Source organism: Buteo buteo, chromosome 7 (genome assembly GCF_964188355.1).
Source record: "Buteo buteo chromosome 7, bButBut1.hap1.1, whole genome shotgun sequence".
Taxonomy (NCBI): Eukaryota; Metazoa; Chordata; class Aves; order Accipitriformes; family Accipitridae; genus Buteo; species Buteo buteo.
In genome coordinates this window covers 28,266,514-28,291,142 of record NC_134177.1, presented here as the reverse complement: position 1 = coordinate 28,291,142, position 24,629 = coordinate 28,266,514, and the positions used below count along the sequence as shown (strand labels likewise).

The 24,629-nt window shown below is 48.0% G+C and overlaps 2 protein-coding genes across 3 annotated transcripts in view; one reads left to right on the top strand and one right to left on the bottom strand.

The window, feature by feature from the left end:
• The window catches only part of YEATS2 (YEATS domain containing 2), a 60,548-nt gene extending 54,708 nt beyond the window's left edge, over window positions 1–5,840 (top strand). The window contains exon 32 of the transcript XR_012650999.1: window positions 5,562–5,840. The gene's annotated coding sequence lies outside the window, so the exon portion shown is untranslated. The remainder of the gene's footprint in view (window positions 1–5,561) is intronic.
• MAP6D1 (MAP6 domain containing 1) lies at window positions 784–20,436 on the bottom strand. Of its 2 annotated transcripts, none has more exons than XM_075031992.1 (3): window positions 19,837–20,436; window positions 5,485–5,602; window positions 784–2,800 (listed from the first exon to the last, which is right to left on the bottom strand). In XM_075031992.1, exons 1-3 carry the CDS (start codon window positions 20,340–20,342, stop codon window positions 2,723–2,725), a joined length of 702 nt encoding a protein of 233 aa, XP_074888093.1. In that variant the 5' UTR covers window positions 20,343–20,436; the 3' UTR covers window positions 784–2,722. The 2 variants fall into 2 exon arrangements, with proteins under 2 accessions (XP_074888093.1, XP_074888094.1); XM_075031993.1 differs by having other exon boundaries at window positions 784–2,749.
• Window positions 20,437–24,629: the final 4,193 nt, after the last annotated feature.

Here is a 24,629-nt window from a genome sequence, read left to right as displayed (position 1 = left end):
GCACCTTTACTCACTAAAATGTTCTGGGGAGCAACTGTAAAGCGATGATCTCTGTCAAAATTCAAAGCTAGCACCATTTTCCTGTGATCTGTGTGAGATGGCAGAGTGAAACTGAGGTGAAACGCAAGTTGCTTGTCCCTTTCTGTTAAGAGGGCACACTGTGGGCACTGCTGAAAGGGGGTCTTGAGAGCATGGCACCTGCATCAGAGTAGATCTAGCCTCTGTGTGTCCGATAGTGAATGTAGCAAATTGGTATCATTGGTTCATCCCCTTTCCCGCTTCATGTTGATGGACTGTTTGCTGAATCGTTTGCTTTCCCTTTGAAAACGGCTTGGAAAAATCCCATAAGTGATTATGAATTCTGCAGAACAACAGCTTTCCTTTGGAAAGCAGTTGCACTTTCAAATCAGCAGTCAGGCCACAGCTTGAAATGTGCCTTGGAAGCCGTTCTTGCTGGGGGTCTGTGCTTGTAGATAAGCTTGAGGAGTAAGGAATTGACTGCTGATGGCTGTAAATGCAATCGGGCATCTCCACGACATCTTGCCCTGCTGTCCTGCACATGTAGCTGTGCAAGGGAGAAATGCAGTGACAAATTGTCCTGCAAGGGTGAATGCCCAAGGTTTATGTTTTATAACAGAAAAGATTTGGGAAAGAACCAATAGCCAAAATATGTTTTAATTTATTAAATCCAGTCCATTTGATAAAATACAAGCTTATTATATTACCAGTTTGTTCACAACTGGGTGGTTTTTTTTAAGAAATACATTGAATTAAGAGAGAATGAATAGACAATTTATCCTTTTTTCTTTTTTTTTCTTGTTAATAAAGTCTACGATTAAAGTGAACTTAAATTGTTTGAACAAAACTGTTAAAAACATTGTAAAGAGATTAAACAAGCAGACTGAATTCTTAGAAACATCTAACATGCAAAACCTTTACTACAGTTTGTATGTTTTGAATTAATTTCCTGAAAATTGAATCTCCTGAAAATTATTTTGGCAAGCACTGGTATTACTGTAGGTTCCTCTGGGTCCAAGGATGAGTGTGGGAAGTGCCATCCCTTGTCCCAACCAAACACAGCTTACAGCAGATGTTACCTATTCTCGTGTTTGTGTTCAGTCCTGCTAGTATAGCAAACAGAGGTGGCACCATGAAATTCTCACATAATGCAGTGAGAAGATGCTGTCTGCATGTATTCCAAATGCATCCACATGCCAACAGTTCAAAAATTGTTCATATGGGAATTATCAGCAATGCATATGTCTTTGCAGAGTCCCTAAAGTTCATCAAATTTGCCTTAGACTTCAGCTCGTAGGAAGGTTAAGAAAAAAATCCTCCTGTGTTAAAGTCTATTTCATTACAGGTGAATGAATATCTGATCCCTGTTCAAGTCTGAGGATAGTTTCCTTTTATTCTAGCCAACACATTTGTGTGTTGCAAACACATAAAGTAAAAGTTTTTCAATTTTTTTACCCAAAATAATGAGTAAACCCATGAAATAAGCAGTAGACTAATTATATTGCAGAAGTTGTGGAGAAAGAAACTGTAAACCCACTAGAGTCTTGATGAACAAAGGCTAAAAAATGATTTCTTAAAACATGTGTACCTCAGCAAAAGTTAAATGCACACCAATCTAAAAAAATCAGCTTCAGAACAATGACACTTAAAATGACCTATCTTAAAAATGAAGGATGTCTTACATTCTACATTACATTTTTCTTTAAGAAGAGTTTCTAAGTAACATTCGCTTCTGGTTGTTCCTAGCAATAGCATTACCAATATACAGGCAATAATTTAGGAATTTCAAGGCAATATTTTCCACCTTGCATATGCAAAGAGTTAACATTTATTAAAAGTATAAGCATGTCCTTTTCATTAAAGGATCACAGATTGCTTTAGGTAAAATCCATATACAATATTTACACTCACCCAAACAGCTATACAAATTACATAAATATCTTAGATCCTCTGGAGCCTGGTAGGTGTCTAGCTGATTCTGTCCATGCAACCCTCTCCAAACCAGGCTGGTGTGTTGCTGTGAGGGCTGTCTCCCAAAGTTCAGTCACCTCTTGCTCCTGCATCAACCCACCAATTTTGAAAATAACCAGCTTTCCAGCCTTAAAGCCCCAAGACACTGCATGTGCCAGATTTATTTTAGAGTTCAGTGATGCTGCCTTCCTCCAGCTTCTAAAACAACCCTGGAAGATCAGACCAGCCCCTTTGATGCTATGATTTCTGGTGATGCCATTTGAGGTCCTATTTCCAAAACCCCTCATAAGCTCAGAAGTCAGCCAGACACCCCCTGTCTTTTACTGGCCTACTTAGAGGGTGCTGCTAAATAAAACTCTTTTTGGTTTTAATTATCCATCCCGCTTATGATTGTTTTCCCTCCCACCCTGTGTAGTTAAGCATAGGGATGTTGCCTGCAATACTGCTTTTGCTGCCCAAAGTCAATCTCCTAATGTGACGCCAGCTGGCATAGTAATGAACCTGCTCCTGTGAAAAACTAGGTCACTCCTTGCAGCGTGTTTTGCCAGTTCTGAACCAAGCACTTTGCGGTTTGTTGTGTTAACAGAAAGTGTGTGTGCATATCATTAATCACTGGAGCTGCTTTTGATAATACCGGTTCTTTGATCTTAACACTCCTCATGAAAATTGCATAGTGATACATCTTAACAGAAACGCTGCGTTTAAGCTGCCTGGGTGTGAGGACGGTCCAGGTTCACACGTTGAGGATCCGTGACGGCGCCTGGAAAACAGCAGAAGGGTTGGGGGAGAACCTGGTCTTCACCTCTGGGATCTAGTGGGGCGAGGGGGGAGAGAAACGTTAGTGCGACACAGGGTGCAAATGTCTGGAGGGTTTGAAGGATCTGGAGCACTGTGATGATCTATCTGCTCTCCCCTGTAACATGCCCCTACCTCACAAGCGTTAGCTCTTGAGGCTGGCCTTGGCGTACAGGGTGATTCAAGGGCAGGTGTGATGCCGTGCCATCAAAGAGGGTCTTTGCTGTAACCCAGCCCTTGGACCTTGAGGTGTGTGGTGTGATGGGGCTTAACCATGGCTGGGCAGGCCTTGGCAGGAGCCAGCCTCTGCAAGATAAAGAGCTGCCCTCTTCACAAAGCCCTGCTGGCACGTACTCTACAAACATCACAGATTCACTGCTGGACTGGTGCTGGGTTTGAGTGAGAGGAATTACAGTGGTGTCTGCCTGGTCCTTAACCTTTTGAAGATTGCCATCTAGGCTCTGTCAGAATGCTCCACTACAATGCTTTATGGGGCCACAAGCTGTGTGTGCCATGAACAGAGGCACAAACCTGGAGTACCTGAAGGAGCAAAATTGGTTACTGGCCATGCCAGGCTGTGAAACTGCAAGGACTTTGATAAGGATGTAAACTCAGGCCTGGAGGCAAGGTAGAGATAAAAGAGGTTGCTCTCTCTGTTGTCTGTCGAGTCAGAATTTCACACAATATGTAGCTGTTGTGGTTGTGCTGAAGCATGAAGGATGCCTGGATGCTTGTGTCTTCCCTAATGGAAGGGATTTGAAACAGGGCTGGCCTTAGTTGTGCATCCAGCCCAGGACTCTGGGTGAATCCAGCCATACACCATGAAAGGGTGGAAAGCTTTGCCAGGTGCCAAGTATTCTGATGGCACCATCCCGAGTAGAGAAAGAAGAGCAAGACCACAGGCAAAGAGAATGTAGGGAAAGCTATCGATCTGTTTGTTGTTGTTGCATTGTTCTGATTTTTCCGTTCCTCTGGGATAAATCTGACATGCTAAGGAACAAGAGGAGCATCACAAACAGCCTGTGCACAGCTCAGTAGCTGGGGAGAACCAGCAGTCTGAGTCCTACATGAAGGCTGTCAGGACACAAAGTAAACCTGACTCTCACATGTCCGGCAAAGCCATGGGCTTCAGGCAAGAGGGAAAGTCCAAATAGCCAAGTGTAAACCAGGGAGTGTCTGACTTGTCTTTGAACTGGTGGCTCCTCAGCATCATCTTCATTCCAGACTATACCTTTCCCATGTTGTCTGTGAGGGAGGCCGTGGTGGTACCCTAGGGCTCCAGGAAATGGGACCTTTGCTTACATGGTCCAGAGTGTGGTATCCTTGGCGGCATGTGTTTGTGTCTGTGATTACAGTCTTCTCTTTCTCTTCCTCGAGAACTGTGATAGGGACTCTGAGGTGTTCATCTAGGACCCTCTGTTTTGCATCCTGTCTGCCAAATAGGAAGGCACTGTATTTTGCGTCTCCAGGGTCAAAATACAAGATTAAATACGAGGGTCAAAATACAAGATTTAAGGGTTAAATACCTCTGTCCTCATTGCTGCACCTCAGTAAGCAGCCCAGACTATTCAAAGGAAGGAGGAAGTTTTGGTGAGTTTTGCAAATTCTGTTTTGCCTGAGGTCACTGTCCCACTTTCAGTGAAGCTGGATATACGCATTGTGTGCCTTGTTGCAGCAGTGTGCAAGCAATTCTCTGTGGAGGAGGCACTTGACTGTCTGCTGATTAAACACCTCTTCCTCGTCTCCTCCAAGGCAAAGATTTACTTTTTACATGTGGTCCTGGAGTAGCTGCTATTACCCAGCCCCGTCTGCTTTCAAGTCACTCGGTGCAGCCTGTGAACGGCTTTTGCAGTTGGTTTTGAAGTGCCATTCTCTTTGGTGGTCTAATGCAAAAAGCAGCTAAACCAGAGCCTCATCGGTGTACGCTTTCTTTCCATGCGGGAACGGGGAGTCTGTAGGGCCCTGCTAGGGAAAATGCTGAGTACAGAGAGAACATTTCCTTGTGGGATTTTCAGTAACTCTTAGGTGTATTTCACCCATAAGAAAATGATCTTATGCTGGTATAGAGAGTTGTAGAAACTCGCAGGAAAATCCCAAGGAAGTCTCAGAGGCCCAAGAGCTGTGTGGCTCAGCTGCTTGCCACAGCTATGTCCTCCTTGGTGTTGGTAGCAGGGGCAGCTTCTGCCCTTACCAGCACGGGGGAGTTTTGTCTTGTCTGGGTGCGTGCTGTTGCTTAGGCAGTGATCTGGAAATGCTCCCATGCAAACACCTTTGTCCATGGTTGATGTTAGCACCAGAGGTTGAATCTTGCGCTACAGCCCTAACGCTAGTGCACGCTGACAGCTCTGAGTATGTGCAGAGGGTGTTAAATGCACCTTACGCAGAGAGAGAGAATGACACACACCTTGTACATAAGGTATCCAAATGAGGGAATCGCAAATCTTGAACTTCCTGACTGTCATGCTGTTTAAAATTTCGGTCTTGGGTTGAATTATGGTAAGTTATGGTATGGCATTCTCTAGCATGTCTCTCTGAAAGCAGGGGGTGGGCACATTACCTAACGGGCAGTGGATGAACAAGTGGTCAGTGAGCACACGGCTTTATTCTACATGCACCACACTGATAAAAAATGAAGAGTTCCTGATGCATACTTTGGACTTTACTCACATTGACTTTGGGATTTTAAAAAATGTTAATTACCTTAAAATCTGCCTTGTAGCTTGTCTCTTGAACAAAATGGTCTTCTGGGATAATGAAGCCTTGCTTTGTCTTTATAGGCTTGGATGGTTTTGCTCCAGTCCATGGGCGATACTCTTGCCTGAAATGAGATTGTCAAGACAGAAGAACCCATAAAACACAACATACTCACACGGTACTTGTGCTCAGAGTGGCTGCAAAGCCAGAAGGCAAGGCTGGTTACAGTCAGCTCATAGGATTGAATTTGTCTAAGACATACTGAGAATAAAAGAACTGAGCCTAGAGGCCTGCCTTTCTCAGAAAGCCCAGGCTGAAAGATGCAACAGGGCATAGACTGAGCTAACTGGATGCCCGGACTTAACTAAGAGTTTGTTTCCTGTCAAAACATGCTCTCTCCTGGAGGTGCTTGGTGCTTTCCTCCTGGATAAGAAAAAGTCACCCTGAGAAGTCAGGGTGACTTTTTCTTGTTAGCTCATTGACCATTTACAGTGTAAAACACCTTGGTCTGGGGCTGCGAGTGCTTAGCCTTCACATGGGTGGATGCAGGCTGCTGATGTTCCCTTATTTGGCTTTAGCTCTCTCGACAGCAGGCACGTTTGCCAATGTGTGCTGTTGCTGTGCCTCTGAGGCAACTCAGTCTGAAATGCATCTGAAGGGGGATGCCATCTCAGCTGGCAGATGCTTCAGCTGATGATTTTCCTTCAGATGGGGGCAAGTGCTTTGACTTTGCATGACGATGTCTGAGAAGGCACTTGGCTGACTTACTCTTGGAGCAGGGACCTCTGAGAAATGGGTGCAGAGGCTGCACTGAGAGAGGGGCAGCACGTATTTTGAGAGCACTGAAGAACAGCACGACAGGGTCTACCTTAGCTCAGCTGCCAGCTCCCTTCTGAAGCCTTCCCTCTGCTTCTCTGTACCTCTTGTCACAAACAGGCTTCACTAATGCCCTGTCCATTAGGACTTTCTGGATGCTGCAGTAGCAGCCAGCTGAGCTGGCTTGTTTGCTCTCATGAGAGGACAGAAGTCTGCTCTGTCTGTGTATGTATCTCTGGCAACCAACTCAGGCAGTTTCTGTAGAAAAAGGGGAGGCAACTAACAAAGATGTGACAATTTCATGTTCATACCTGCCATACTTAAATAATAACTGCATTTTACTAGCTGCTTATACACAGGACCAAGGGGTAAGACTAAGTCCTGAGCCATGGCCAGGCTAGGGAAATAGGCTGTTTTAATGTGCCGAGCTTAGCTTTGATCACAGCCTTTCTGATTTTCATTTTTCCCCAAGCATCCTATTTGCTATTTTGATAGTAGCTGCAAATTCCTCATTTAAAAAATCTTATTTAAAGTGTGTAAGTGTGGAGTATTATTTTAGAATGTGTAGTTTGGTCTTGATCCTTTCAGTATATTACCAAAATATCCACTGCCTGGTTTATGCTTGATTTCTAAACATAGACTCAGCCTTAAAATGCTGCCTCTTTTCTTGGTTGATTTGTAGATACAGGGTACAGCTCGGGACTGTATTTAAGCCAGTGAGAAACCAGCATGCTACCAAAATTAATTCCAAAAAATTAAGTAACTGTTTCTTGACTGAGTTAACTGCCGGCACTGGCCTCCTGTAAGGACAGATGAGTACGGGTGCAGGCACAAGGAAATGGACAGGAACCCACAGCCAGGGCTGACAGCAGTCTGTCAGCTTGAGTGTGGAGTGAGTTCTTAAATCCACTCATTTAGTAATGGATATTGCTCTATGGAAGAGCTTCCTGCTGTTGGAAAGCAAAACCAGGCCCCTGTCAGGGCTGTCTACATGGACTGCAAATCTTGTCCCTAATCAGTTTGCTCTCGCTGTTCTGAACCGCCACCTTCTGCCTTCTCTGCGTCTTGCTGTTCAAGCTTGCTCAGGCAGCAGTTAGGTGCCTGCGCAGCTCTCCCAGTGCTGGTGGTGTGGATCCTGCTGCTTTAGCACCTCAGGATTAGGAAGCACCTTTGCAGAAAGGTGATTTTGGCCAAGCAATGCCCCAAGAAGACAACCTTTCAGCATGGAATCCCAGATGCGTGTGAATGCTGAGTTAAATCTGAGGTCTGCTCTGCTGCGCAGCCAGAGGACACAGAGCTACTGGGCAAAATACCAGCAAAATGGTACAAAGCCATCAATTACATCCCAGCGGTTTCCAAGAACTGGAACCTGCCGCCCCACATAAAGCTGGATTGCCTCAAGGATGCTGGTGGCATTGATTCCTAACCATTCATCCTCGTGCCGGCTGGTCTCTGCACTGCAATGGAGTGTGTCCCCAGCTTTCAATGAATGACTGTGCTGCCTGTCTCTGCAGCCAGCTCTGTCTCGCTGCTTTGGAGCAGATCATTTGCTGATTTGGCAGGCCCCCAAACACAGCCCTTTTGGATCACAGGACCCTCATTTTGGCTGGAAGCCAAACCATTCTCCTCTCAGTCTGGATAGTCAAAACTATTTTCGAGGCACCTACATGCAATGAGGAAATGCTCTGCCTTCACCCACGGAAACAGAAATGTGAGAGCAGGTCCTGTCATGGCTCAGAACCACGGCACCATTTCGTACTTGGAATCGGGCTTTCCCCCTGGGGGAATCCAGGACTCTGAGCCACAGGGAAGGTCTGGGCCAAACATGAGATGACTTATCTCTGCTGGGAGCTGGGGTATTTGAAAAAAATCAAGGAACCAGAATTATAACCTTTGGTCCAGAAAGTACAGCTAACTAAATTTGCTCTGCCCTTCAGCTTGCAGGATGCATGCACCCATCTCTAGCTGTATAGCCAAGAGTTAGAAGGAACATGGGCCCAAATACCAATCTGGTGACTTGACTAGAAATCAGCCTTGGAGTCATGAGTGGAGGCAAAATGCACGAGCTACTCAGAGCCTGGGGAAGAGGAACAACCTGTTTTTAATGTTACATAGTTTAAGATACCAAGCGTCAAGATTAAGTGACGGTCTTCCTCCTGCTTGTACTCCCTGATGCAAATTTGCTCCCTATGCTTAACAAAGCCAATGTGTCAGGTCCAGCTCAGCCAGTGCATTGCCTCTCTCTCCCTTCCCCATGTCCATCACTGTGGGTAGTATCTTGTCAAAGATCACACAAGTAGCAGTTATTAGCAAGAGAACAGCATGGTGGGAGAGGAAATTACAGAAATGGCATGGAGAAGGGGAGAGTATTGTGTGGTGCAACATCCATCCCCAGCTACTGCTGGGCATGAACATGAGAGACATTGACTTTTTGATCATGGGGAGGTTTACACAGCACCAGGCTTGCTAGCTGGTGTCCAGCTATCTCAAAGGGGTAAGAGAATCCTCGCTCATGAGATGGCAGGGCTCATAGAAAGGGCTTTAAACTAGGTTCAAAGGGGGTAAGGGATAAAACTAGGTGCACCAGAGATGAGCCTGGGGGCAGCATGCCGATGTTAGGGGTGGATTTGATAACCCAGCTCAAATGCATCTATGCCAACCCACGCAGCATGGGCAATAGACAGGAGGAGCTGGAAGCCGTTGTGCAGCAGGATAGATATGACTTAGTTGCCATCACGGAAACATAGTGGGACAACTCCCATGACAGGAGTGCTGCGACGGATGGCTACAAGCTCTTCAGAGGGATAGACAAGGTAGAAGAGGTGGTGGGGTGGCTCTCTATGTTAGGGAATGTTTTGACTGTACAGAGCTACACGATTCTGATGACAAGGTGGAGTGCTTATGGGTGAGGATGAGAGGGAAAGCCAATAAGGCAGATATTGTGCTGGGAGTCTGTTATAGACCGCCCAACCAGGTTGAAGAGATGGATGAATCGTTCTACAAGCGGCTGGCAGTAGTCTCAGAATCATGTGCCCTTGTCCTCATGGGGGACTTCAACTTTCCAGACATCTGCTGGAAATACAACACAGCAGTGAGTAAACAATCTAGGAGGTTCCTGGAGTGTGTGGAAGATAACTTCCTGACACAGCTGGTGGGTGAGCCAACCAGGGGAGGAGCCTTGCTAGATCTGTTGTTTACGAACAGGGAAGGACTGGTGGGAGGTGTGATGGTTGGAGGCCGTCTTGGGCTTAGCGACCATGAAATGATAGAATTTTCAATTCTTGGTGAGGCAAGGAAGGTGGTCAGCAAAACCACTGCTATGGATTTCCAGAGGGCAAACTTTGGCCTCTTTGAGGCACTGGTTGAGAAAGTCCCTTGGGAGACGGTCCTGAAGGGCAAAGGGGTCCAGGAGGGATGGACATTCTTTAAGAAGGAAATCTTAATGGCTCAGGACCAGGCTATTCCCATGTGCCGCAAGTCGAACTGCAGAGGAAAACGACCGGCCTGGCTAAATGGGGAGCTTTTGCTAGGACTCAAGAGAAAAAGGAGAGTTTTATCATCTCTGGAGGAAAGGGCGGGCAACTTGGGAGGAGTACAGGGATCTTGTTAGATCATACATAGAGAAAATTAGAAAGGCAAAAGCTCAGATAGAACTAAATCTGGCCACTATCGTAAGGGACAACAAAAAATGTTTTTACAAATAAGTTAACAGTAAAAAGAATCCCAAGGAGAATATCTTTCCTTTAATGGATACAGAAGGGAACATAGCAACCAGTGATGAGGAAAAGGCCGAGGTACTTAATGCCTTCTTTGTGTCAGTCTTTAATAGTGAGTCCAGTTATCCCCAGGGTACTCCACCCCTTGAGCTGGAAGGTAAGGATGAAGAGCAGAACATACCCCCCCTTAATCCAGGAGGAAATAGTTAGGGACCTACTACACCAGCTGGACACTCAGAAATCTATGGGACCTGATGGGGTCCATCCAAGAGTACTGAGGGAACTGGCAGAGGTCCTTGCCAAGCCACTCTCTATCATCTATCAGTGTACCTGGTCAACAGGGGAGGTCCCAGAGGACTGGAGTCTTGCCAATGTGACTCCCATTTATAAGAAGGGTCAGAGGGAGGATCCGGGGAACTACAGGCCTGTCAGCTTGACCTTGGTACTGGGGAAGATTATGGAATGGTTCATCTTGAGTGCGCTCACATGGCATGTGCAGGACAACCAGGGGATCAGGCCCAGTCAGCATGGGTTCATGAAAGGTAGGTCTTGCTTGACCAACCTGATGTCCTTCTATGACCAGGTGACCTGCCTAGTGGATGAGGGAAAGGCTGTGGATGTTATCTTTCTTGACTTCAGCAAGGCCTTTGACACTGCCTCTCGTGGCATACTCCTTGAGAAACTGGCGTCTCGTGGCCTGGATAAGTGTACTCTTCACTGGGTGAAAACTGGCTGGATGGCCGAGCCCAGAGGGTTGTGGTGAATGGGGTGAAATCTGGTTGGCAGTGGGTCACAAGTGATGTTCCCCAGGGCTCGGTGTTGGGCCCTGTTCTGTTTAATATCTTTATCAATGATTTGGATGAGGGGAGTAAGTGCACCCTCAGCAAGTTTGCAGGTGACACCAAGTTGGGAGGCAGGGTCGATCTGCTCGAGGGTAGGGAGGCTCTACAGAGAGATCTGGACAGGCTGGATCAATGGGCTGAGGCCAATTGTATGAGGTTCAACAAGGCCAAGTGCCAGGTCCTGCACTTGGGTGACAACAACCCCATGCAGCGCTACAGGCTTGGGGAAGGAAGAGTGGCTGGAAAGCTGCCCGGCAGAAAAGGACATGGGGGTGCTGGTTGACAGCCGGCTGAATGTGAGCCAGCAGTGTGCCCAGGTGGCCAAGAAGGCCAATGGCATCCTGGCCTGCATCAGAAATAGTGTGGCCAGCAGGAGCAGGGAGGTGATTGTCCCCCTGTACTCAGCACTGGTGAGGCTGCACCTCGGGTACTGTGTTCAGTTTTGGGTCCCTCACTACAAGAAAGACATGGAGGTGCTGGAGCGTGTCCAGAGGAGGGCAACCAAGCTGGTGAGGGGCCTGGAGCACAAGTCCTGTGAGGAGCGGCTGAGGGAGCTGGGGCTGTTTAGTGCAGAGAAAAGGAGGCTGAGGGGAGACCTTATCGCTCTCTACAGCTACCTGAAGGGGGGTTGTAGTGAGGTGGGTGCTGGTCTCTTCTGTCAGGTGGCTGGAGATAGGACGAGAGGAAATGGCCTCAAGTTGAGGCAAGGGAGATTTAGGTTAGATATTAGGAAAACATTTTTTACTGAGAGGGTTGTCAAACATTGGAACAGGCTGCCCAGGGAAGTGGTTGAGTTGCCATCCCTGGAGGTATTAAAAAACGAGTGGACAGGATACTTTAGGACATGGTTTAGTGGGCATGGTTGATGGTTGGACTTGATGATCTTGAAGGTCTTTTGCAACCTAAATGATTCTATGATTCTATGACCTGCAGCGGAGGGGAAATAGCCTCCAGGCCCATAAGGCAGTGTCCAGGCTCTCTTTAGGTTCTGTTTTGTTCTCCATTGTTACAACCTAGAGGTGAGATTTTTGATCTCCATGAATAGGAATGACCCAGTGGTACTTGTAAGTACTAAAGCACTGTGGCTGTGAGAGAAAAAGGCCTCCTGAGTTGTACGCAGGCTTTAAAATAGTAGAGATCAGAAGGGAAAGGCTGCTTTTTGTGTACTGGTTTTTTTTTACCTCCAACTTGCTCTAGCAAGGAATAAGCAGCAACTTTTTGCAGGTGGTTGCCCCGTTACTCTGTGGAACTGCTTTGATCACATAAATCACTGCTTCATCGATTGTTTCTTTGCTCTTTCTCATAATTGTTTAATAGAGCCTGGGGAAAGACATTTCTTTTGTAATGTGTTGGGGTGTGTCTTGAGGGGAAGGTTTGGATCAATGCAGTGGGGAGAGTGGGAGGCTAGTGGCCTGCTGGGACAGTTGAACCCCCCATTGGTGATGGCAAATGGAGCAAGTGGGAGTATAGCTAATGTATATGCTAGAAACAAAAAAAAGTATTGGACTACTAATTACCAGGGGGTTACTATGAAGCCCACCTTTGAGGACAGCTGCTTCAGTGAGCTGGTGGTTGTGTGCCATGTCCCTCCCCGGGTGAGCAGGACTGCCTGTACAAGGGCTGTCAAAGAGCCTAGACAGGGGATCATGGAGGTGGATGCTCCCACCAGCTCTCACCATGATTCACCATGTGGCCTCACAGACTTCAGGGCACGACTTGGGAATGATGGATTCAAGGCTGGTCCTTCTGTTCCTTCCAAACACAGTATGCTGCTGCTGCAGCTCAAGCTGCTGGGTGCTGCGAGCCATGCGGCTGCCAGCCCATGTGCTGCCTCCAGCTCTTCCCCTGTTTTGTGTGCTCCACAAATGTTTTCTGGCCTTGCAGAGAAAGCTGCCTGTGAAATCTTTTTTATTTCACTGACCTAGTGAAAATCTAACCTAGAAAGCTTTTTAATTTCACTGAGATGGAGTGCATTTCTGTTTGGCGTAGGGAGGTGGAGAGTGGAAACACCGACTGTGTTGTTTGCAATGCTGCAGCTGCCGTTTCCAGCCAGATTTACGTTCAGCATTTATACTATTCCTTTGCCTCCTAGTACACCACTAATGCCATCATAGTTGTCATTTTAGTACCTCATCTTTATGTCATGGTTTGCTTCACATGATTAATTATTAGTGGCATTCTGAGTGACTGCATTACAATCCCATTTCTCATTTAAGAAATGGAGAAAAAGGCTCATTAGCTGAGCGTAACTCTGAGCTACACTGCCTGAGCTAGTCTGCATTTATTCTTCCACTGCCCTCTTCCTTATCATACCCAGTGCACCAGTGAGAATTAAACAGCATAATGAACATTCGTCCCATTTTCCCTTCAGAAGGAAAGTTGTGTGCACAGCTTGGGGGCCTCTGTTATTTTCTTTTCAAGGTACACACTACTCTAGATGTCTGTTGGGGAAGCCAGACTGGTGTGCAAGGGGTTTGGGCAGAAGTTGTGGGGTGTGAAATGTCTTCCTTTTTGCAAAAAAGCTCCTTGCAGGCTCCTGGCAGAGTCATGCAGCCACCCCTTCAGGTGGGACCATTTTGTTTTGCCCAGGTAGAGCTGGGCAGCCAGCGGTGCTCTCCCAGAGGATAGACTGAGTCTGCCTATGGCAAAGACCGGCACAGATCAGGGTGCTGTTACATCTCCTGGTCAATGAAGAATTGCAAATGTTATGAATCATGGATGCAGTGGTGAGCTCTGCATGATGGACAAAGCTAGGAGCCTTCCTGGATAATGGACCCATTAAACTGCTTTTCCTCTGAGCTATGTCAGACACCGGTGGGGTGCTGGAGGCCCTTCCAAGCCTTGGACGCAGGAGCAGATTGTGCCCATTCTCCTATCCAGCCAAAGAGCACAGCACGAGGACAGAAATGGGGGAAAGGAAAGGCTGATGAAGGGAAAAACTAGAGGGGTGGAGGAAAGACAAAGCAGAGGGGTAGAGAGACCAGCACACAGGAATTACAGAGGAGGAAAGCAGAAGACACTTGGCTGCTTCCTGTCTTGGGTCCCACTTATAGTAAGGTCAGGCAGTACTTGGAGCTGCTCATAACTCACAGGAAAGAAGCAACAGCAAAAGACTGGACTGAAAGGACAGGAAAAAAGCCACAAGCCTCAAACTGTTGTCTTAGGGTGGGTTTTGGGGGCTTGCTCTGCTCACAGACAGACCCCCAAGGAAGGAGCACTTACAGTGGTGTGGTAGGACAGGCAGCTGCTTCCCTCTTATCGGAGCTGTGTGAATAGGGGGTTGTGCGTAGATCTTCGGTTCTTGACTTCTGTCATTATCCCACTTCCCATTCTTTCCCCTTTTCCTTTAATGTAAGGAATGGGTGTACTTTGAGTGGAGGAAATTCCTCCTACCTTTATGGAACAGCTTTGAATCTTCCCCATTTCAGTTCTGCAGTGTACTTTGCAGAACAGACATCCTCTCTTGAGCCACTGTTTCCAGCTGCCCTTGCTCTCTCCTCACACAGCTCTGTCCCCCTCCAAGCCCTCCCTTCCCCGAGCCAGGCTATGCAGTGCATAGTGAGTCTCTCTGGAGCCATCCCAATGCCTGCACCAAGCAAGCTTGCTTCTTAAATAGCATAAAAATCAGGGGCTTCAGTATTAATTTCCCCATGCAGCAAAATACTTAAGAATGTAAAGATAACTGTAAGCCTTGATTATAAAAGCTTTACTCCTATTATTAAGGATAAGCATGCATTTAAATATCTTACTGGATCAAGGATGGAGCTTCTCATACACAGTACTATTAACCCTGCCAGCTCAGGTGTATGCCATGATCCCATACATTGCTGAACATGAGTGCAGGTATTTTCTGTCTTCTGCTGCACAGCTGAAATAAGATGCTTTTTAATGTGAAGCTGTTACCACAGTTCACCTTGCCTTTCTGCACAAGCACTATTTGAAGGTGGGGGAATAGTATAGACAGCCAAGTAATGTGCTCTGTGACTGCATCCATAGTTATGGGGAAAAGTGTGATTCCCCTTCATTCTGCAGTATCTTCCCTGGTGGGGAGGATGTCTGCTCCATGGTCACGGTGCAACGAATGGCACATGCTGAATACTCATGCAAGGAGGTGGGAGTTCAGTTTGCTGAGAGATCTTCCACCCTGCTACTCCCAAAATCATTAGCAATGGCACATCAAGCCCTTTCCGCTTAATGACCCCAGCTCTTTATGCGTTTTCATCAAAACAAAATTGCTTGCTCTGGGTGGTCAGCAAACCCTGCTGATCTCAAGACCCCCGGTTTGGTCTGCTTTACTGCTGTGCCTCCCACCTGCAAACAAGTCAAGTGCTCTTGATGTTCATACCTGCTTAAAAAACCTATAGTGCAGAAACACCAACTGCAGAGATTAGGCTTTGCTCGGGGCTGGCGTGTGTGTATGCAGAAATTTGCAGTCATCCTCCCCCTTCCCTGAGTGCTAATACAAGCAAAGCCAATAGGTGGGGGAAGAAAAGGCAAAACAAACCCTCACAGCTCTGCTGCAACGTTTTCACTTACACATTTGAAGTGCTTTCCAAAAGCTGGTATGTTACCGAAGGGGAACCCGAGGTCTGAAGCAACTTAAAGAAGTACAGCTGAGCCTTGAACAGGGTTCTCCTCCCAGCAATACCAGCCCCACCAGAGAGGTTGTGCCTTCATCCCCATTGCCTTCTCACAAGGTAAGAAGATGACATCCAGAGAACAGAGCCAGCTGGAGATACCTGCTGACACCACCAGCTTCTCTCATCCACAGTAGAAGGGGGCAAAGTAAAGCACTTACCTACTTCTAAAATATCTGCTAAATGCAATCAAGACCTAGTACTACAACTAACTGTGTGCAAAGCCAAAAGCACACAGCACCTGCAACTTAGTGCGGAAAGGAGAAGTCACTTCCATAACCCCAACGGACAAACCCTTGGGAAGGTGCAAAGGGGGCTGCTCAGCACTTCCTTCCGCCTCCTCCAGCATCAGTAAGGTGTAAGCTACTGCAACCCTCTGCAGCAGCCCCTGGGATCTTTTCACAGTTGGAGTACATCCCATTTTTGCCTTTCAAGTGCAGCTTTTATTGATCTGCCTCAGCCTGTGTGCCTGAGCTCCCCCCATGTAGCCCAGCTGGGGTTTGACTTCATTCAGACCCTGCAGAACTCCAGCCGAAATCTCAGGGACAGGAGCCACCCCAAAGACCTGGGGACATAGGACAATACTTTCGAGGGCAGGCAGCTGTGCTGTCCTTCCACCCTTTATACAGAGCTAATTTTTTCAAAATTAAAGATATCTTTGCTTCTTCAGAGGCACAGGTGTTCTTCCAACACCCTCCACCTTTATCTTTCTTTGGCCATAGAAAGGCTCCCCCAGAAGTCACTAGGAATGGGACTGGTCTTTTTGTCTTGGTCACTGACCCTAGGGGTGGGTTTATTTTGTTCTGGTAAATGCCAGGTCAGGCTGACTGGCTGCACTATGTACAGCCAGTTTTGTATGCAGCTGAATTTTCTTCTGTGCTTAAAAAAGAGTGCAGAGAGAAAGATGTAGCAGGAACTTGCAGAATGAAGCCTCACGGGAGCAGTGCACTGATGCACAAAAACATATAAAGCAGTTCTGAACTTTACAGGGGACTCACTGCTACACTTGGGTGTTCCACAAGAAAAAAAGTTCAACAGGCTGTTGTAGAACCGTGCAGCCAGTATCCCTGAATTAAAAAGAAAGAAACAAACCACAAAACCTAAAAAAAACCCCAATGCCTTACAGAATTAAGCAAGAAAACCACCACGGCAATTAAAAGCTTGGAGTAGACCACATATCAATGCCACTTTTCTGCAGTGTCTTGTTCAAGCCGGTCTTTTCTTCCCTTCAGATCTTTTCTCTGTAATATTAAGCAAGCCCAGCCAGCTGCTGAGACCTGGCAAAGTCACAAAATGCAGCTGGAGGCTGCTGACTGGCAGCGTCCACACTGTAGGAGCCAATCGTACCGGCCAGAGCCTTGTCATTCACGCCTGACCTGGCTAGGTGCAGAGCCTGCTGAAGTACCTGTAGTACATAGGACTCAAATGACACATTTCTTCTCAGAACAGATGCAGCTCCCCACACATAGAGCCCGGTCCTCAGGGCCATTCAACCTGCTCACAGGGCTAAGCCATAGGGAAGGGCTGATACTCCTACAACAGCAGAAAAGAGGGAATGTCCCCAAGGTTCTCCCTAGAAAGAAAATGAGAGGGCCTGACCAAAAATGCGTGTCTTCCATGCCTTTGCTCCTCTCTAACCTACCTGCAGTAGTCCTTGCTTGTATGTCTCTGTGCAGGACACCCTCTCCCTTTTTCTGAGCCCCCTAAAGGCATTATGTAGTTCACGCCCAACCTCCTCCTCAGGGCCCAGTGCCCTCCAGCTGCATCCAGTAACAGAAATCCCCCTTGCTCTGCCTCTACCGCAGCTGATCTGCCTTTCCTGCTTCCCTAGTGCTGCCTCCTCACCTGTGGGTGGGTGCAGCCTACAAGAAGCAGGGCAGACCCCTGCTACCACAGCATAGTGGAGCTGCATGTGGCTGCTAAGGGACAGTTTAATGCACAAGTAGGGTCCTTGTGTCCTTTGTTAGGAAGGTGATGAACATCAACCCTTAATGGTGCTGCTTGGCTACTGCCTGAAGATGAGATAAATATGTGCAGACAGCAATGCTGCCTTTGGAAAATAATAAGGTAAGAGGAAAGGAGGTACTGCAGTGGGGTTACTGGAAATCTCCTTGTGGTTGTGGGTGCTCAGCTTGCAAAGGGTGGGCGTGCTGTGGATTGCCCCTTCTCTGCCTCAGACTGGTGGAGTGCTCCTGGGGCTTCAGCATGACTGAAGCTACCAAATGCAAGCCCAGTGCCCCACATGTAACTGAAAATGAGTGTAAGTAACTCTAACAAGTACCAACTGCTCTGTTCCTGTTTAGTCTTTCTTTAAAAAAAAAAAGAAAAAAGGCAACAAATCCAAATAGACTTTTGCAGCCTGCAAAGCTATTGTGGACTTTCCTCCTGCTGCTTTTTGTGACTCCTGTGACTTTTCTAGGATGCATTCAGTGGTACCGGGATTTCTTAAGTTTGCAATATTGTACTGTGCGATAATTCAAAGAAACTGTGGGAACTACTGGAGTAAGATAAAGGTGGTTTGACTTGTATAGCCCTGCCTGCATTAGTTGTACTGTATAGCCTTCAAACAGCTTAAAGGCAAAGTGAGAACTTTGTCCTGTTGTGCCTGCCCTGGCTTGTGCCTCTGTCCTTGTCCTGCACTGCTCCTCCTGTCAGCCCTGAGGAGTTCCCTGACTACCTTGAAGTCTTACTTTTTCTAAAACTTGTTTTGATTTGCATGATTGGTATCTCACCACTACCAGTGCTTTGTCCTGTGATCTGCAAATTTTTTGCTCTTTCATGACAATAGTTGAGAACTGTGTGTAAGAACAGACAAGTCGGAGGGAAGAAAGGTGTTGGAAATGACTCTTTGCTGAGAGTTGGAACAGCTGTAAGGAAGCTGCGGCTCTAATGCAGGCTAATGTACCCTTCCTCTGGGGTCAGGCTGAAGAAGTGGGGGAGGCTTCAACAACAATGCGGAGATGGATGCATTTCTGAAAGATAAACCTTGCTAGTCTTGTTCTAGGCAGGTTTCTCTGTTGAAGTAATTCCTGTGCTCCTTGGAAATTTAAAAGTGCTTTTCTTTCACTCTGTGATTGTCCTGTGAGATGTGGCAAAGGATAAAATGAGACGTAAATTCAAATACTGCAGTTATCCCTTCTGGAGTCCATATGTTAACTGCCCTAGTACCAGGGCAGCTGCCTGTGTGGGGAAGAGCGGGATAAGCAATACACTTTCTCACTCAGGACTGTAATCCTTCCCAGGGCCCCCACTGTGATAAATAATCTAATGAACTGCAGTTATGAAGAGAAATGTCTCCTAGGTACATAAGTGTCTAAATACTTGGAATTCTATTGGAATAAAAATAATTACTCTATTAATATACCTCATAGGTGTATTAAAACCTGCCAAACATCATTATTGGGGAACACGTGGTAACAATGCGAAACTGGTACAATATTCAACAGCAGCCTTGTAGGAGCTGAAATCCCCTCTCCTTCCATGGTGGATGTCAATGAGAAGAAGGGCCAAATTTAGGTGCATCGCTGCACCTGATTGCTCGTTCCAGCAAATAAGTGTCTGTGATCGGTCATACTGATCACAGGGTGAGGAAGGCATCAGTAACATAAGAGTCACTTAATTGTTTTTATAATCTCTTTGGGAAAGGTGGTTTTTGACAATTCTTCCCGTTGCCCATACGGGCATATTTTTGAGGGTATATCCCCTATGTCTTTGCATCTGACTAATCTTTGAGGCGGTAATTCGGCTCAACTTGAACGTGGCGTTCCAGGAGCCTTAAAGGGAAAAAGATGATGGCACCGACCGATCTGGGGAGCGCAGCTCAGTGCGACAGTTGCCTAAGGACAGGTCCTGGGCAGCTCCAGCGGTCCCAAGTCCCGTGTCTCCCAGCCGCGGGTAAGCTAAAGCGCTGCTGCGCTAGGGATGGCACCGTGGATCCCACCCGTCTTACTCCCTTTGCTCCCTCTTAACCACGGCAGGAGCTGGGAGAGGCAGGGTGGCTCAGCCGGCGGCCGCGGTGCGTGCCCAGGCAGGCTCTGCTGCAAAGGCGCGTAGCCGGGGCCAGCGTAGCCGGGGCTCGCTGGGCCAGCGTAGCCGGGGCACAAGCGACGCCTTTGGGGGCCGCGTTTCCGAAAGCGAACGCGGCTTCGGCCGCAGGCTGAGCCCCCCGTCCCCCTCCTCCTCCCCTTGGTTGCAGCCCCCCACCCCCGCCGCCGTCGTTCGCCGGCATCCCCGCCCCGCGCTGCGGAGGCGCATCCCTCGGCCGCGGCGGGGAGCTTCCCCCCCCCCCCCCCCCCCCCCCCCCCGAGCTCGGGGCGGGGAGCGGGGCGGTCGCCCAGGCCCGGTTACCTGTAGGAGGTGGTGTGGCCGCCGTCCGCCTGCGAGCGCGGCCGGAGCTGCTCGGGGCCGCCGCAGCCGTCCGCCGCCGGCCTCCCGCCGCCGCCGGGCAGGGCGCAGGCGGCGCGGCCCGGGGCGGGCTGGGGGGCGGCCCCGTCCCTCCCGCCGCCGCCGCTGCTGGCGCTGACCCAGGGGAAGGCGTCCCTCCTCGGGAGGGGCCACGCTCTGAAGTCTCGCCGGTACTGGGTCTCCGCCGCGAAGGGCTCTCCGGCGGCGGCCGCCCGGCCCTTTCTGCGGCCGCCCGGCTTCCCGACGGCGGGGTCCCGCGGGCGGGGGGCCGGGGCGGGCGGGCGGGCGCTGCCCCGCGGGGGGGGCCCGCCGCGCTGGGGCGCCCCGTCCTCCAGCTCCTCGATGTCCGAGTAGTTGTGGATGGTGAGCGGCACGGAGAGGTCGGACTTGTCCAGCTGGCTCCAGAAGCGGGCCAGGCAGCACACCCGGCTGATGCAGGGCCAAGCCATGGCCGCGGCCGCAGCCGCCGCCTCGCCCGCAGCGGCGCCCGCGGCTCCGGCGCCCGCAGCCGGCCGCGCACCCGGCTTCAGCCCTCATCGGCGGCAGCCCCTCCTCCCGCCGCCCCCTTCCCCCGGTAATGACACCCCCTCTCCGGGATTACGGCCCGCACACGTGACCCGGGCTGCCGGCCGGAGCTCCGTGCGGCTGCCGGGGCTGGCGGCGACGCGGGGAAAAGCCCGGACCCTGCGCCGGGCTGCGCTTCCCCAGGCCCCCGCCTGGGCTGCTCCCGAGTGATGCTGCGGTGCGGCGGCAGCCGGGCCGGGCCGTGGCGGGGCCGGGATGCCCTCTGAGAGGTACCGGCTCTCCCCCTCTCCGTGCGCCTTCGAGGCGGGTTGTCTATTTTCGTGCGTTAGGATCCTCGCTCTGTTCCCGGGAAGCGCCACAGCGTGTCCGGTCACGGCCATCGGCCAAGCAAGGAATACGGCTCTGCTCTTAGCTGGGTAGTATCGCTTAATATAATTTCAAGTTAGCCGTCACCATTTATGATCAGAGAAAGCATCTGTATGCGGAACCTGAGGTTTATAGAAGAAGTGATCTGGATGACAAATAGCAGCTTTGCAACGTTAGTTTCCAATAGCTGTGTACAAAACCCCCACCTGTCTTACACCTCCCCCCCTTCATTTACATTAAGAGTTTAACCACTTCACTTTTAAAATACTACCTATTGACTAAAATCCAAGCGTCTATAACGTACCTTAGTATGTGGTCCACATCGTTTACTGTTTGCCAAAGACTGGAAGTTACAGCTTTTCTTTTGTACGTTCGGCTTCAAAACCAAACAGTCCTGGCACAAACCACTGAAGCTGACGGAATTACGTCGGGGCTAAGTCTGGCTTCTGAAATTTGACATCTTATGTAATAAGTGGCTACAGGCCATAATGCTCCTCTACAATTCCCCTTTCAGTGTGTTATTACAGAAGCAGCTGAATCTCCCAATGGGTCACAAAATTATGAAATATAAGGCCATAAAAGTGAAGAATGAAGATAAACTGAGGCACCACCTATTAGAAAATCATCTATTTAAAGGCTGACTAGACGGGTACCTCATTTTAGAATGTAATAACCTAGTTACAGGTAGTTATCTAATAAGAAATCAGTTATGCAGTGGAGCTCCAAAAAGCTGAGATTTACTGCTTTATTTCAGCTGAGCAGTTTGTTTCTGTAGTGTATTAGCACCTCAGTCCAGATTTGCACCTGCTTCTGGTGGGGAGAAGGGCTAGAAATGTAGGTACGGACAGAGGCAGAACCTCTCCTTGAGCATTTGGCCTCTCTTTGAAACACAGTTATCAAGGGGTAGCGAGAAATCCCTTTGCAGATGATCCTGTTGTACTAGCAGTTTTGATTTTTTGCATGCAAACCGACCCACCCACCCAGTGTGTCAGGGCAAGGAGACTCAGAAATTTCAGGTAACAATGGTTTGGTCTTGCACAGAAGTCTTGAGTCAATAACATACGGGATATTGGATGCTGCATTTCATTTGTTGCCTGGAAAACCTACAAACGTAATTTTACTTTTAGGAATATGCAGGGAGACATTTCTCAATTTTCTGCTGCTCTTTTCTCTAGCACTACTTTGCTCTCCATAGTAACTTTTAAAAATAAATCATATTTAGGTGAAATGTACAACACTTCACCCTGGTAGAGAAATGGTTTTCACGGTCATCGAGAAAACAGAACATCCGCTTTATCATCTGTTATCGCTGGCACAGTACAAATGATGCTCTGATCCTTGTTCCTAGGCCTGACTTAGCAAAATACATTGGAGAATAAATCAGATGTCTCTGCTCTCCCTGTGCCTGCCACTTCCTAGTACTGAGTTCAGCTCTGGCACTGTGTGTCTTGGAGCCCACCTACAGCATCAGGGAGTGCTTTGAGCAGCTGCTCATCATAGCTTGTAGGATGAAAATTGGCACAAAAGCTCTCTCAGACAGGGAAACCAGAAGAAGCTGGATGAGATTAAAAAGTTGTCTGCATTTAGAAGAGATTTATCATGATTAAAAGGGGGGGTGAGGGGGAGAGGGAAATACTGCAACAGTAGGACAAAGGCACGCCATCCAAACAGAAAGCAAAACAGCTGTTGCTGCCAGGAATGGGGGCTGAAAGCTCAAAAATGGACAGTTTGTTCTAATGCTAAAATGAAATTTCAATAGAGCAGATCACTACGCTGAAGCAAAATATTCCTTAAACATGGCAAGACCACAGCAGACTTTCTTAAAGCCGTTGAAAAGGGATGAAGGATTGTGTCTCTACATGATTAACCATGACATTATACTTATTGCTATTTTCTTACACAAACACTAGCTGCTGTCTCTGCCAAGCGTCCACATAATTACCACATTGTATTTTTATTCACAATAAGCTCTTTGAAAAGGGGGGTAAAAAAAGTCTTTCCATGTGGTTAGTTCCAGGTGGTCAGTTCTTTTTGTTGTTGGTTTTTCTGGGTTTGGGGGTGGGTTTTTTTTGGCTCGGTGGTTTGGTTTTTTTTCCCCCGTACTTCCAATTTCTTTGCCATTCAAAGGTGTGACTAAATGCTGAGATACTGGTACGTACTGATGCCAGGTTTTGCAAGAAGGGCATTTGCTTGCCACAAAGGTATCTTATTTACTCTAGTGATCTGTCATAACTCCAGGCCATTCCTTGTCTGATTGACTTGAGTATTGACTTTCCTATTGCAGTTTGAAAACTGTTTTGGACCAGAGAAGATACTTTACCTTTGGCAGACAATGCTGCACAGGTGCAAAGTGACATGAAATCCACTGCTTGGCCACATGAATGCTTTTGTGCAACTTTACATATGTTAAATACCTCTAGGGTTTCTACAACTGGGGGAGACTCAGGTACTGAACAGCCTTTAGAAGAGTGAATGCTGTTAGGCCTAAAGTAAAAGTTAAGCTTTACCTTAGTAAAGCTTAGGCATGAGACCCTCAAACCACAGGCACTGACAGAAAAGATGGTGACTTCCAAGCCTCTCTGGCAGTTTCAGGCTGGTTTTTTTGGGAGCTTTGAGCCCCTGCAACTCTGATAATGCAGCTGAAGTGCAGGCATTGCCTCTGAAGGGTTAGCCTGCAAATGTCTTTGTGCTCATCTGCACCCTTCCTGCAAGCTGAAAGGGTACAGCAATACCACGCTGCCTTAGCAGGTCTAACAGACCAAAAGTCGGACCCACAGTCTCTGCAAGTGATACAGGGACATGACTTCCAAACTTTGAGGTAGGTGCTGGCTACTACAGTGAAAGAACTTAATTGTAACCTTGGCTTATTCTTCTAGACCTGTAAAATATAATGTCCTTCAGGGTTTATACGCTGCATTTCCTGCAATGTTACTCCCTGCTGCTTTCAGCCAGGATCTCTAAAAAAACCCCAAGCCTCTCAGCAAATACAGAAGTGTTGAAGAGACTAGATAAGTTGTTGAGTGGACAAGAGGTAATACAAGGAAGAGAAGGGTGAAAAAATAAAAGGAAGCCAACAAAGACAAAAGACAAGTGTTAAATAGGTGTAAAACCAACATGCAAAACATTGCAAGCTATGGCTTTTGAGTTTCTTTGGCATGAAATACTCCCCTATGACAAGCTCGTTCACTGGTCATCTTCTGATGTGGCTGGCTTCTCCCTGCCTCTCTGGGAGGTGGCTGGTGCTGGCAGCAGTGCCTCTTGCTGCATGTTCGGCTGCCCTCTGCTGCAGGCAGGGCTGCACTGTGGCTGAGGCCCTAAAAACTGGCATGCTTAGTCTCGAGTATCAGAGAAGGAAGTAGGAAAGGAGAAGTGACAAACAAAAAGGAAGCTTCTGGAGCAGAGCAAAGGAATATTAGATACTCCAGCTCTTTTATTTTTTAAGTATTTAAGTCGACAGGCACTTAAAGGAACAAATCCTCAAGTGTCTCATTTTCCAAGGGAGAGAAAAATTAGACTTGAGCACTGGCCTGTAGCAGTAAGGGCGTTTACAGCAATTTTGTACTCCATCCTTTACTACAACTGGTGCCATTTAGCATTATGTATTCTTTATCCCTACAGGAAATGTATTTTTTGCAAGGCACTGTTGTAAAGTAAAAAGGCACAAGTTGCTTTGTACAGATGCAATGTGTTCTTTGACAAGTCAATCCATCTGGAAAGGCTAATTCAGCCTGCAGGGAAGAGTTAAAGGTTTGAACCCACCAGCTCATAGCTGGGCAGACCCCTCAGCCCTTTGCAAGGTGTTTGGTAGTCATCCTCACAGGACAGGCACCAATCTTTGTTTTTAT